Below are 15,131 nucleotides of genomic sequence, written 5' to 3'. Positions count from 1 at the left end.
CTAAAAGTCATGCTGGATAAAATTGAAAAAGTAATTTGGAGGAAGGAAACTGTCTTCTGATTAAAGAACACCCCCCATGGCATTACTTCACAATTTTAAAGCACAAGCTTGAGTTTTGGGGGGGGGGGGAGGAACTGACACAGGGAACTGACCATCTTTTACACTGGTACAACTCAAAGACATCCTGGCAGAGCAACCCATCAGCACTGTGTGAAGGTTGGATGCAAATGTTGCAATGCAGTGGATCCCCACAGGGCACCATGGGTACAGCCCACTGCCCCAAAGGGAAAGGAGCAGGCCATGAAGCATAGCAGTTGTTAGCTCGTTAAGGTGCTCCACCCTGGGAACAACCAGAACTATACCTGCAAAAAACTTCTGCATAGCCCATAGGTGCCCAATGAGTCCAGGAAAAGCAAAGCGTGACATACCAGGAAGCTGAGGGACAGTGTAGCTGACACCTGTTGGCCCCTAGTCAAACCCTCACCCCCTGTGCTGAGGCCAATATAAACCGCAGGCTATGAATGAGCAAGCCAAATGCTAAGTCATGTAGCATGGCGCTATGTGAGCTGGCTGTGTGACTATGGGACTTATCATCTTGCTTAACAGTGGCAGCCCAAACTCACATGGGTAATGGGTACACAACCCACTGGCTCACTGGTTCCAACCCTGTTCTTGGGCCAGGCTTCTAGGGATAGTTGAGGCCTGATGCAGGAAAGATATGTACAGTTTACATGCTCCCAGGGAACAATGTCCTGACCTGATGGCTGTGGATGGACTGTACATTCATGCTGTAGAAGCAGTGGTGGCTGCAGTAAACATACAGTTCATCCCCATAGACTAAGAGTGCTATCTGGGGGCAATCCATAGCCCCCTCAACATTTGGGAATCTGCAAAGGCAATGAATCCAGAATCAATGAGACCAGCTCAGTCTCCTCTGTGAGGAAGTGCTCATAGTCATGCAGCATGGTTGCCAGCTGGATGGATAAGGATGGAGGTAAGGTGCCCATAGGAGCAGGGCCTGGCAGTAGGCCCATGTACTGTATGACCAAGTTATACTAACAAATGTGCTGTTCTGTGTTGCTACCACCAGATGTTCTGATCATCTCCACCAGTATTAAGGAGCATCTTCACACCTTCACCACATGGAGATGAGCATTGATTGATCATCTTCTGGACCTTGAGCATGGGGATTTCCTGGGTCCGGCTGAGCTGTGCAGCAAGCTGCATGCCACATCCTTAGATGGGATGGCTAGTGTATATCTGCTGCCTCCTGGTCTGGCCTTTGATGAGGTGGCTGGTGTGGTCCCTGGGAAGACTGGGGACTCAGAAACAATGCATGGCCCACAGCTCATGAAAGGAGCGGCTGGAGATCAGGCATGAGTGGAGGGATGCTGTATTCCAGATACAGCAGTGCCTGGATGGCTTTGCAGAGGTTCAGGGGATGGCTACTGATCACCTTGACTGACTGGTGGTTGTCACTGAGGGCATGGGCAGGCAGCAGGCATGCACTGAGGGCTACTGACAGACATGCTGGCTGTGCTCCTTGGCTGCATGGAGGCTCCTGACCCTGTGGCCACCATTCCCACTCCATGAGTGAGTGGAATCCCCAGGAGCTGCCCCGGGGATGGGCTCACCAACATGGCCAATGAGCTTGTGCCTGTGGCTGGCCCTATGTTTTGGGGACATCACATGGTAGTCTGGGCCCAGACAAACCCAGGGGTGCAGGCATGCTTTTGATGATGGTGTGCTAGGTGGTGAGGGTCCCTCTTTATGTTGCTGCCTCTCTTCTGCTTGGCAGAATCTGACATATTTAAAGGGGTGGGGAAGGGATCACAGGTTTTGGCTGGCACTACATGAGTCTACCTCTATGTTCTCTCTTCATGTGTCTTTGGGGAAAACTCCCTATGGTTGGTTCCCTCTGTGATACACCTCTGAAGATGCCAGCCACAGAGGCAGGCGAAACGTTAGGAACAAGATCCACCAGACCACGGCCACACAGTCCTGAAAACCCACCAGAACCAGTTGAATCCAGCCATGAAATCCTTCCCTATAGTTCGTTTGTTCCACTGGACCCTTGGGAGATCTGCTGGGTATGATGGTGCCATTGCTGGGAACAAAGGCCTGGTTGCTGTAGGAGTATTTGCATGGTCCCTGACCTCTGAAATATCCCCTTAGGAAATGGTCCGGGAGCACTACTGTTGCCCCAGTGGATGGCTGCCTCCACCACAGCCTCAGGACCAGGCCATTACAAAGGTAAGGCTTGTGACCTGGAGAAATAGCAAGGGAGGCCAAAAACCTGTGTTGTATGCAAACATTTTGTGAGCATCCTTTTCAAGCCCTTGCACATGTCTATCTAAGTGTTCAATAGTGGCACTCATAAAACAGAAGAGGATTTGGATTAACCATAGAGGCTTTCACCGATCGTTTGCTCTTTGGAGGGCAAAGAGTTACACTAGTAGATTACATTGCATTCCATTGCATTGCAAGATTAAGACTAGATTGCCACTCACATTCAATCTCAAGCCAGGCACTTGAAGAGCGGCTTCCTACGTCAATAGTGTAAGTCCCTTTGTCAGAGAGCTCTGTGTTTTTGATGAGCAGACGGTGAGTCAGGCCATCATCTGAGACAGAGATATCATATTTGTCACTTGGCTGCAGGCGGCAATTTTTGTGTAACCACACAGCATCAAAGCAGGCATCATAGAGGGTGCATTGAAAGACTGCATTTCCTTGCTCATGGCATCTCACGTCACCAAGAGGATTGCGGAAACTCATTGGAATGGCTGGAATACAAAAATCAGAGGTAAATAGTCACATAACAGATTTTGACCTGGGAGGCTGCTCTAATCTTTTGGAGGAAATACACCTAGATGGAACATAGACATGTTCCTTTCTATGGTGTGGATACTATCTACTTTTCAAAATTACAGTAAGTATATATGACATCCCTATGTCCTTGATACATGTACTATATGCAATTGAAAGTATGTATTCATTGTCTGCACACATTACTTGTTTTAAGTAAATTAAAAAGTACAACTTTATATGGCATTTAATGATGATTTAATGAAGTACAACTTTATATGATATTTAACGATGCACAGATTACTTGTTTTAAGTAAATTAAAAAGTACAACTTTATATGACATTTAACGATGCAATTTCATCCCCCCCAAACACCCATTTTAATTTTGCTTCCACCTTGTGCAAACTGAGAACATAATTCTTTCTTTGCAAGTTATAACCCTGGTCATGAGGCCTGACACCTTACTTTCTTCTTCTAGCTCAGTTGAGAAGATATCAACATCCTCCACTTTGATCTGATACACGCCAGCATCTTCTGGCTGCACATTGTTGATGATGAAATTGTACTTCCTGCCAACCTTCCTGAGGCAATGCTTCGCATTGTCACTGTCAAATCCAAAATGGATCATCTGGCCATCCTGAAAGAGGGAAGAAGCTTACTGGAAGGTGAATAGATAATTGTACAGTCAAGCAATTTAGAACAACTCAGGACCAAAAATTATCCTTGTAAACATTTGCATCTGTGATGTTTCACCAACAATATCTTTTAGCACTGGTTCTGGAAACTTTGATTGTACTATAACCAAACTCTACCCTCAATTACTGAAAAGAGGGTTGAGTAAGATATCTACTGCATGGACCTTGAAAGTAATTCAGTACCTGCTTGTTGCTGTGAAAAGAAATAGTATCACTTGCTAAATTCAACGCAGATTTCTTTAGTCTTTCAATTATTTCTTCCCTTTTTTGTATCAAATAAAACCTCAGACTTTTACCTCTTACCAGTCAGCATATCTACATTTTTTTTTGGAAAAACTGAAACCATGGGGAAAGAAGAAAAGAGGAAAACAAGAAACAGAAAGTGGAGGAGGATACTGGAATACACAAACTTTCTTACAGAGAGAGCATTCCACAGAGGGCACCACTGCAGGCTACCACCTACTGCAGTTCCGTAGATGGAGGTACCCAGAGAAGTACTTCAGATTAAGATTTTACCTGGCAAGCAGGACTGACATATCCTGCCATATCTGGTTGTATATGAAGCATGCCTTATACTAACTTAATTTATAGGTCCATATACCTTAATATGGTCTATTCTGGCTTAAAGCAGATCTCCAGGATTAAAGCAGATAAAAGTTTTTCCCAACATGTGCTGCATTATATCCTTCAATGAGTGATGCCAGTGGCTAGACCTGGGACCTTCTGCATGCAAGTTCTCTACCACTAAGCCCTAACCATTTCCCAGTTCACTTTTTCCTTCTTTACCTTGTACAGGTAAATTCTGCTTTCTGGATTTTTCAGTTCCATCTCTAGATCAAATGAAGCATTTCCTTTTTCCTCATTGACTCTGACATGCTTCAGGTTTGTGATACTGGAGATATACTGTAAAGAACAAGGAGAAGATCCAAGACATTAAGGGCCTCTCAAAGAAAGAAGTTCTGCTACATGGACTGAGGCCATTTTGAAGCACCAACAAACCTCTACAGCAGGAGCAACAAGCAGGATCAGTAGTTTTCACAGTCTTTGGACATGTTTACCACTTTCCTTTTCACAGCTTACTTTTCTTCTGTGGCACTGATGTGGTGCCAGATGGAGATCTCTAGAGTCCCGTGCAAATGTTCACTCCATGCCTGTTCATAATTTTGACACAGACATGGAAACCGCCTTTGGATTGGTTTACCTCTGCACTGGTGCAGCAGCAATGGCCTTACCTGGGCTTGTTTGTCTTCTCTCTCCTTCTTCATCTCCTGAAGCTTCCTCAGCATCCCACGGAAATCAACAATGCCATATTTCAAGCAAATTCTCTCATAATCTTTCTTATCCGCATGAAGCAACAATTGCCAGACTTGTTCCGAGTCAAGTTCCTTCTTTGGAAGAACCGAAGGTGCTCTGTGGGGATAGCCATAAAAAGAGAAGCCCAGATTGAATAGGGGTGGCAAGAGGCCTCTTTTCCTAATCTCAGCTTCTTTGTGGAATTTGACTTAAACCCATATTTTTTTAAAATTAAACTTCATACTTATTTTAAAATATGGCATCTCATCATCGTCCAGAGCATTCTCCACAAAAACACACTGCACATCAAATTTAGTCACAGCTGCACTTGGCAAAGTTGCAATCAGTTGGTGGAAATTTTCAATTATTATACTTTTGCTTCCAGAAATAATATAACTCAGCACCAGAACTCCTCATGCAGAAAGGAAATTGGGCTTTTCTGCTGTTTGGATCATTAAATAATGACTAAACATTTATCCAAAGAAATATTTTAAATCTACCTGAGTATACAATATTCTAGACAGTATTCCAGAATATAATATTCTATTCTAGTTTAAGAAATCTAAACAATCACATTATTCTCTGCTGTGTACAAGTTGTCATTGAGTACAAGAGTTTACATTTAGAAGGGTGAGGATATAAGAACCTGCAAAGCAAAATTGCCAAGGAATCATACTGCTGAGAATATTAATAGCAAGCTCCCTCAGGCTGATCCTGGGGCTTCTGGAAGTACAAGTTTATTGTAAATGGCTGCTTACGTACAAGGTGTTGCTGCATGGTGGAGATGAATGTCTGCTGCAGCAAGATTTTTTGTATAGATGGATTTCCTCTAGCCCCACTTTCACTTTCCACTCCTTCTGAAGCAAGCAAATCCACTTATAGCATGATTTAAATTTTGCTTCACTGCCAGAGCAGGAAAGATTTGCAGTGGGCACAGCTTTGCCCCGGACCTCTTCCCTCTGCCCACAGCTAGCCTGCCTAGCCTTATCCTCCCACTCCCTCATTCTGCTTTGCACTCTTTGCACTCCTTCCTGTTACCAACTACTTCTCGTTTCTTGTCCTGCCATATCATTTCTATTGCCCATATTCTCCCCGCTTCTGCATATCTTTGGATCTTTAAACTTTTTAAAATTAAATAACCATATTGATATCCATATTGATGGACAAATCAATACTAACATTTAAACAATGTAAAAGTAATAAGACTAATTAATCAGATCAAACACCTGATTTGCCCCTTCATTTGATCAACAAACTGGGACGTCTGTGGTCTCGAAGTTTTATACACAAGCAATTAGTGATTCCAGACCACACTGGGAAAACCCTGTCAGTCTTGACACTTGGGAGTCAAGTGTCCCTTGACATAGGGAGACAAATGATTGTGAACCTGAGGAGCTTGGCAAGCGACAGTTCACATTGTTCTTCTGCAGTTTTGCAGTTTGCATGCTGCCGTTACTCCCCCCTCATTTCCCACCACAAAAGACAATCACTGTTTGGGCAAAGTGTACAGATGCTGTATTCCATACTTTTTTAATCGTTCTTTTTTTATGTTGATATATTGATCTATCAGTGAATTGATTGATTGATATATCAATCTACTGATGAGATAAAAGATAAAAATTAAAGATTATATCAAAAATTAAAATATGCACGTGCAACAGAAAACCTGTGAAGCATCATTCCCCCCCACCCTGATGCAAACAAAAAGCCAGCTGATGGGTAATGCCTGCCCCACTGCAAACAAGGCAGTGGGTAATAATGTCGAACATGCCCTGAAACAAAGACTCCCCCGCCAATTCTCTTTGAAGTCACGGGAGCCTCGCCATGTGTAATCGGCCAATGAGTAGCAGATAAATTCTCTGTATAACTTTATTCTCTACAATGAAAAGAAATGGGGAGAATCATAACTTCTGCCCTGAAATTGAGCAAGAGAGCTAAATAGAAAATTGCCCTTGAAAGTGCTGCTTTTGCTTGCTTTCTTTATTGCCAGCACAAAAGATAAATGTCTTTTCTATCAATCCATTCTTGGAACCACTCACCGTTTCTTTAGTGTTTTTCTGAAATCCTGAATCTCTTTCTTCAGGTCTGCAAGAGATTTCAAAAATTGGTATGCAGTTATAGCAGGAGTGACCACGCTTGGAGTACAAGAGCTTTAGGAAAGTCAGCATATTGCCAAGTGACTTCCCAAGTTCTGGTTTATGGGCCTCTAGGCTAAAATCACATAAGTCTATTTGGCTGTGTATTTACCTCCCTGACGTGCAGAAGATGCCTCCTTTGTTTTCTTCTTAAATCCAACTGATGGGTTGTGAGTGAAGAAAGAAAGAAGGTAGGGGTGAGAGAGAGAGCTTTAATTAGCAACAAAGCTGTAGAATTACCTTTCCTAAGAACTGACATATGCTCCAATCTAGAAGTTAAGCATACTCAAACCTCACAGAATCCAGAGGAATTAAGTGTACAGTTTGCGCATATGCAGATTTTAGCCAGAGAAGCATTCTTCCTTTTGTGCTGGATCATCTGGGATCTCATCTATGTTTTCAATCAAAAGTAAATTGAAAGCATAACATTACAATGGGGTAATACAAACTTAACTGTCTCATGGAAATTCCTTTGTTGGCCAACAAATGTGGGTCTTGGCTGGGGACATTATTTTCAGGACAAAAATGTTACAATAGTAACTTAATAGGGCATGTTTTTCCAGATGTTTACATGTTAGCAGATCATGGTCTCCATGACAAAAATTATCACAAAATCTGACCAGTGAATGAATAAGGTTGCCTATTCAGAATAAACTAAAGTAATTTGCCCTTGAGTTTACATTCAGTTAAAGAATTCAATGGGTCTCAATCAAGTCCAGCATTAAAAAAAAAAGATAAACGTATCCTGGGGCTGAGAAAAAGGTGTTGTAAGGAGCTTCACTTCACTCTCTTCCCTATTTCTTCTGGTGGTCTGTCTCCTAGACTTAACTGTCTCTGTCAATTGGGCTTTTATACCCCTGCCTTTACAATGACGGCAAAGTTCACCCCACCCCCATCCTCTGATCACAGTCCTAGAACACTCCCAAATGATGATTTTTCTGGCAAACTTCTATCAAAACATCTAGGCCCTGGAGCACATGGATAAAGGTTTTATTTATCTATATATTCATTGCCATCAAGTCATAGCTTACTTATGGCAACCCAGTAAGGTTTTCAAGGCAAAAGAGGCACTTTAACCACTACACAACACTACGGATACAGATTATTATTTACTATATTAGACTCTAAGGTAAAAAAAAGGAAAAACCTTGACATAAGAATTAGTAGCATATAGGAAAAGTTGGACTATACAGTGGACTCTATTCAGGATCAGTTAGTACAGGGGTCGGCAACCTTTACCACCCAAAGAGCCATTTGGACCTGTTTTCCACAGCCCCAAAGATCTACTGAGCCGGAGATGTGGCTCTGCACAGAACCGCCTCTGGTTTGGCCCCTCCACTCACCTTTCCTTCCAGCACTGGAAGGCGGAGGCATCGGGCAGGGAAACCCCTCAGCCGCCTCCTCCATGGGGCAGAAGGGTGGTGGTGGTTGCAGCCTGCCCGGTGCTGCTGCCTCTTGCGCTGCGGGAGGCAGCGGCGCCAGGCAGAGAAACCCCGTCTGCCTGACAGAGCAGGCAGCCGCCTGCTCCATGGGGCAGAGGGGGGGTTGGCGGCCGCGGCCTGCCCAGTGCTGCAGGGATGGCAGAGGGGGATGGCGGCTGCTCTGAAGGGACAGAGGGGGTTGGGGAGGGACACAGGGGCTGAGAGGGGATGGCGGCCGCTGCAGGGTGCAGAGGGGGGATGGCAGCTGCTCTGTAGGGACACGCCCATGCTACCCTCTGACCTCCAGGGGTTGGAGGGCAGCATGGGCATGTCCCTCCAGCCCTCCAGAGAAGCACTGGAAGGAGAGGTGAGTGGAGGGGATGCAAAAAGTGGCACCCTCATGCACGGAGCCACCTCTGAGTCAGCCCCTCAACTCACCTTTCCTTCCAGCGCTGTTCTGGAGGGCTGGAGGGACACGCCCATGCTACCCTCTGACCTCCAGGCCACACGGAGCTGCAGTATAAGGCTGAAAGAGCCACATGTGGCTCCAGAGCCGCAGGTTGCAGACCCCTGAGTTAGTACAATGAAATTTTATTGAACAGGAATAGTAGAAATGCTATTAACTGAACAGAGTATGGCAAATGTTCTAGGTTGCACTACAGTGAATCCATATTTAACAACTTTTACGAGTGAAAAGAAACTATCAATTGATGTTTGGAAAAACTTAACCCAGTTAAGCATGCCATGGAAATTCCTCAGTCATGGTTGTCCTGACAATGTTTCCTGCCTCTCTAAATGGTGTCTGTTATTTTTTTTTTAACCAGAAGCCAGCCAGGCTTCTGTGGCCCTTTCCGGAGAAGTCATTGAAAACATTTCCCGACTGCTGCCCTCTTGCCTCAGTTTGTTTTAGGGGTCGTGTCTTTGAAGCTATGGAGACACAACCACCCAACATAAAATTAAAAAACTGGAAAAAATACAGCACAAGACAGCCAGTGCAAGCTTGGAAAATGGAGCCAATGTGGAAGTCCAAGAGGCATAGCAAACATCTTAAAAACCTACACACAGCAAGTGAAAATGTTTTCAGAAAAAGAATTGCTAAGGAGTAGGTTGCAAATAAAATGTTTTGAGGTTGGAAATAAACCGTTTTGGCCTAAACCTATGCAGAATTCTCAAGAGGAAACATTTTATTTCCTGCCTCAAAATGTTTTATTTTGGTTGTGCAGAAAGGGCCAATGAGGCTCAAGTTCATCACAGCATGCTAGATTTTTAAACATACCCTGTATAATCTTGAGGCCGGCAGTGCACGTGGCTTCCCCATACTCATTCACAGCAGTGCAACGGTATAAATCAGCATCATCTGCAGTGATTTTGTTTATCTTTAAAAAGAAAATAGGGCACAGAGCAGGTCTCACTTTAGGGTCTTCCATTGCTTAACTTAAGGAGAAATGAGCACACATCTCCTACAAACTATGTAACATCATCAGCTGGCTGATTCAGCTGAAGCACTGATTTGTTTTCTATGTAGTACTTTAACGATATGCCTATGTTCTGTGTGGTTGCTTTCCATTCTGCAACAATTGACAGTACTGTACTTCTGTGAGGCCCTAACTAGATGAAACACTGAGAGATATATGACTGATCTATTCAGTGTTTTAGAAATAGAAATTGCAGCCATTCGGGTCCTTTGATTCAGGCCAATTATACATGGATGCTCTGCTCTGCACTGAAGGGAGATTCTCTTCAGGGCAGAGCTTCTGTTACAGACGCCTTTTCCTCCTCTCATATTCACTGTAGGGCACATCGCATAATTTCTGCTGTTTGTGAGAGTTAGCAAAGAGTGACCTTTCCCTTTGCTTTGCAGGGAAGATTAAACAAATGGACCTGGATTATTCTTTGCTTTGGGCTTTTTTTGCTCCATCCCCCTCCCCCACCCTACTTCTACCCTCCCCAATGATTGGAAGGACTTTTTAAAACTGTACTTATATTACCCTTCCTTTATGATCTCGCTTTGCAATAATCTGAAAGAGGCATTTTTATAGTGATAGACAAAACCACAGCGAATTTAAGTGCAATATTAATAAACTAGATGTGGAGCATTTTGTTAAAAACAAAAAACAACTGCTACAATACCTCACCTAGCCAAGTCAGAGAAAGCCTACAATATTACTTTTTAAGGCACAAGATATTTGTCCCCAATATTTTACTGTGCTAATTATTGGAAGAGCTAGGGAATACAGTGATTGTTATTTATTATTAATGCAGTATGTTTTTATCTCATCCTCCTTTCACGTAGCTCAATGTGCTGTACATGTTCTTCTCACTTCTAGTTTATGGGGTGTTTGGCTGAGAGAGAGTAGTTCAAGATCACCCTGTGAACTATTCAGTGCTTTAAAATACAGGCTCAGGTTGTTCCTTGCCTGTCTGTTGCAAGCAATACATTGTTTGACTTCCTGCCTATTTGATAGGGCACTAGCGTATAGCATGGCCTACCACAGAGCACACTGTGCTTCTTCCACACAGACTTTTACCAAGGAAGGTATGAGGGATTAGGAGTACTGCCACCATTCGATAGGCAAGGCTCTGCCTGTAGATAGTCCCAGCAGCCCAGCTTGCCTGCTGAATCCATCCATCACAAAGTTGCAGAATCCTAAATGACTTTCATGACAAGTGGATATTTGAATACGGATCTCTCAGATTGCACCAATACTCCAATTATGACCCCCCAAACTGATTGTCATGGTAGTTAATCCTCACCTGTAAGATGAACTCGTTCGATGCAGGACTGAATGTTATCTGGTATTTTTGAGGATCATCAATGCTCGTATTATTGCGCTTCCACACCACCTCTGGTTTTGGTTCCCCCTTGACCACTGCTCGGAAAATGGCATTTTTACCTTGCCAAAGAAACAAGAAGGGAAACTTAAATAATAAATGTAGAAACTCAAATAATAAAAAAATGAACTGAACAACAGACTTTCCCTTCATAAAATTTGCCCACCTCTACTATTTTATAAGAAATAAAATAAAATTAGAAAAAATACATCATATTGCAGCAGGCTATACTTCTGTGAATAGAAGTGTTTGTTGATGTAAGCACAATCCTACTGAGTAATTCTGCATCAATTCACATGTTATGTTAATACTTAAGCTTTGTTTCAGCTCCATTTTCAGATTGCTGCTTGTTTTCTGGTTTCTTTTGCTTTGAAAGCTTTATTTACTTTGCACATATAGACAACATATATAAGAAAAGTCCAAATCTGGTCTCCCCTCCCCCCATACAATAATAATTTTAAAAACAACAACACATCCCTACACATATAAAGAGAGACTTCCAGCTACCTCACAATTGATCCAAACACAAACCTAGTTTAAGGTGACCAGATTTTCACCTTTTTAAAGTGGGACATACGCGCGCGCACGCGGCCACAGGAGCGCACTGCCTTCTGGGGTGCTCCCCGGTTTCTGGAGCGCCCCAGAAGGCAGTGCGGCAGCCTTCCAAAAATCGGGACATTTAAAAAACCCCGCGGGACGTGGGACAAATTGGTTAAAAGCGGGACTGTCCCGCCAAAAGCAGGACATCTGGTCACACTAACCTAGGTCCATGCTTCTGGTTAATATCTACATTTTCCCACTTTTAGTCCTTATAAAAATACTTTAGTCCAATGCACTGCTTTCATTTAAGTCTTGTATCCTACTGTTATTTCTCTATTTGTATATGTTTTCAATAAGTTGTCTGCAAAGGATTTCCAATTCCAATTGTCCATATTCTTTTCTCTTACAAACGCTGTCAGCCTTTCCATCTCTGTGACTTTCAAAATCCAATCTTGTTTTGTTGGAATTTTATTGTCCCTCTATTTGTATGCATATAAAATCCTTGCTGCAGTTTTCATATACATAAAAAGTGTTCTGTGTTGATCAGGAATACCCTTCCCCATCTATCCCAACAAAAATGCCTCAGGTTTTTTTCAATTATTATTTTCTTTTGCATTTCTTTTAAAATCATATCCCAAAACAATTTTGCCCATTTACATGTCCACTGCATATGAAAAAAGAACCATCCTGCTGCTGACATCTCCAGCATTTGTTTGATAATCCCTTATACATTTTAGACAATGTTTTCGGTGTTAAATACCATCTATACATCAACTTATAGTAGTTTTCTTTCAAGTTATAGCCTTATTGCTTTTTTATTGGATGTCCTATGTTGTTGACTGTATTTGACTTACATTGAATATATCAGTGAGAAAGGTAGACTATAAATAATGCAAATAATGCAACTAGATGCAGGGGTAGGGAACCTGCGGCTCTCCAGATGTTCAGGAACTAGAATTCCCATCAGCCTCTGTCAGCATGGATGGGAATTGTAGTTCCTGAACATCTGGAGAGCCGCAGGTTCCCTACCCCTGGATAAATAAAAGCAGCAGCAGGGTTTTTTTCCACTAGGTCAGGGGTAGGGAACCTGCGGCTCTCCAGATGTTCAGGAACTACAATTCCCATCAGCCCCTACCAACATGGCCAATTGGCCATACTGACAGAGGCTGATGGGAATTGTAGTTCCTGAACATCTGGAGAGCCGCAGGTTCCCTACCCCTGCACTAGGTTATAAAGGTGACCCCCACCAATTTGCTGTTAGGCACACGGTATTGGCAGTAGCACAGATGGGCTCAGAATGACTGTATGCCATTGCCCCAGAGATGATGGAATGTATTATTTGCTGGGACTTTTCAAATCAAATTTGTTAAAAGATGTACTACTGTCTCAGAGCTGAAACAAATCATAGGGTCACACTGATTTCTCAGGATTCTTACCTTCCTGTAATGTTAAGGTAATTGGCTTCCGTTCAAAGTCAGGAGTGCTACACCCTTTAGGAATATCCTCCACAAACTGTGTGATTGTTACCCCAGGAACAGAAGACTTCTTCACAGATTGAACTGGAGGGGAATAAATATTGATCAAGAAAAAGAAAATTTATTCAGAAGTTAATGACAGCTCAAATCTCATTTTTGCAAAGCTGCCCATTTCTCAAGTTCTTAGGTTTTAAAAACAAAAGCAGCTGCAGAATTGTTGTGCTCTGAATTTCCACATAATTCTGTGCACTGAATTTTCTAACATGATCCTTATAAGAAAAATGTAAACAATTATCTGCATTTGGGAAACAAATATGCATTAAAATCTGTCAAGGGTGCCTTGATTTATATTCCTACATAGCAGGGAGTTGGACTTGATGGCCATTGTGATCTCTTCCAATTCTTTGATTCTATAAAAATAGAGGTTTTACTAATAATATAATAATATTATGAAATATGAAAAAAACCTGTAGGAGATTTTTTTGCCGTCCCCAGGGCGCTGTATAAGGCCCGTGCGGAAAGGGCCTATGAAACAAAGATTCCCAATCTGTGCATAAGTCTCTCAGTGATCTCAAATTTCATACTACATGTCAATATAATGCATAAAAATAAATATACCAAAAATATACCAAAAGCTCTGTTACTTTACAGTAGCAAATGAGTTCTGTTATTTTGCAATAAACAACAAATAGCTTTCCATAGTTCACATAATTGCTATGAAGTGATTCTTTACATGTAATCCAGTATTACCATGTACACAATGAATCCACAAATTTTCTATAAAATCCATGCAGGAGAGGCGCATGACTGCACCAGTGGATTTGCCCTCCCCAGGGGACTTACCCTGGTGGAAAATCAACGTCGCTGGAATGAGGCACCAGTGTCCAAGTGGGGAGAGGACAGGGGGCATGACCAGGGAAGAGTCTGTGAAGCCCTATGGGGGCTTCTCGGTGACAGGGAGGCTTTTATGCTTGCAAAGCCCTTTTGAGAGCAGCAGGACGGCATGACCATGGCTGCCTCCTGAAGCCTTGGATGGAAATGTTTCATATAAATGAGCATTGAGCCTTCTGAGGTGCAGGGTACCCCAGCAGAGCCATTCCTTATCAATCTAGCCACATCTGCAATGCCATTTACAGCATTGTTATGGGATCTTTGTCCCTGCATATTGCATTGTTTTGAATCAATGGGTGAAAGTCAAATCTACCCCTTTCTGCAGCAATATCAGTATAGTCTCTCTGATTCCTTACCTCCCCAAGCAATCTGCATCTATACTTCCCTTACCTTCCTCATACCACCCCCTCAACCAGCACACATCTCCCTCCACCTCTAAGTCTTGCTTTAAATTTTTCTTTGAGTGAAACCAGCCTTCATCTGGCCACATTGCAGCAGCTCTGATTGTTAGCACTATGCATCAGTCCTACAAACACTGGTAATGCCTATGAAAATTCCATGGCATCAAGAGATCCACTAGTAGTTAGAGGTGTAGCTTACTTTTCACCTATTTTGGGGGAGGGGGTACATATTATGCAGCATGCCTGTCAGGAACACATAGGGCAGAGGAAATGTTCTCACCCTCACTGACCCTTCTAGGAAGAATTGTTTCCAGCCATGATTCACATTACATTCTCCATCTTCTCCATGGATCTTACATGGAGAAGATTTGGTATTTGAACATGGAGAAGATTTGGTATTTGAACAGCTTATCTTGGGAGAAGCTTTATAAAGTGGCAGGTAATTGTTTGAAATATCAGAAACCAGTCATGAACTACAAGGAGTTTCCAGTAAAACCAAGACATAGTATGAGTGTCCAGTTCAATTTCTTGACTTCCTTACATTACAGTTCTACAGTGAACACTTACTGGGAGAAACTCCTTTTGAATCAATGATACATTAAATATGCATTTGACAGAGCTGTAACTCTTAGGCATAGATGG

General features: G+C 42.7%; 1 protein-coding gene across 22 annotated transcripts in view; it reads right to left on the bottom strand.

Annotated features, from left to right (window-relative positions):
* The window catches only part of IGFN1 (immunoglobulin like and fibronectin type III domain containing 1), a 47,567-nt gene that overhangs the window by 22,684 nt on the left and 9,752 nt on the right, over positions 1-15,131 (bottom strand). For all 22 annotated transcript variants that reach the window (XM_048498081.1, XM_048498086.1, XM_048498098.1 and 19 more), the window contains exons 3-11: positions 13,159-13,281; positions 11,105-11,244; positions 9,627-9,726; positions 7,042-7,089; positions 6,834-6,879; positions 4,734-4,911; positions 4,288-4,404; positions 3,272-3,443; positions 2,511-2,783 (exon numbers count right to left, since the gene is read on the bottom strand). In XM_048498081.1, coding sequence (XP_048354038.1) covers positions 2,511-2,783; positions 3,272-3,443; positions 4,288-4,404; positions 4,734-4,911; positions 6,834-6,879; positions 7,042-7,089; positions 9,627-9,726; positions 11,105-11,244; positions 13,159-13,281 — 1,197 coding nt within the window. The remainder of the gene's footprint in view (positions 1-2,510; positions 2,784-3,271; positions 3,444-4,287; positions 4,405-4,733; positions 4,912-6,833; positions 6,880-7,041; positions 7,090-9,626; positions 9,727-11,104; positions 11,245-13,158; positions 13,282-15,131) is intronic.

Source organism: Sphaerodactylus townsendi, linkage group LG05, assembly GCF_021028975.2.
Source record: "Sphaerodactylus townsendi isolate TG3544 linkage group LG05, MPM_Stown_v2.3, whole genome shotgun sequence".
Classification (NCBI taxonomy): Eukaryota; Metazoa; Chordata; class Lepidosauria; order Squamata; family Sphaerodactylidae; genus Sphaerodactylus; species Sphaerodactylus townsendi.
Note: the sequence above shows the minus strand (reverse complement) of the source record. Positions and strands in the feature narration are given on the sequence as shown.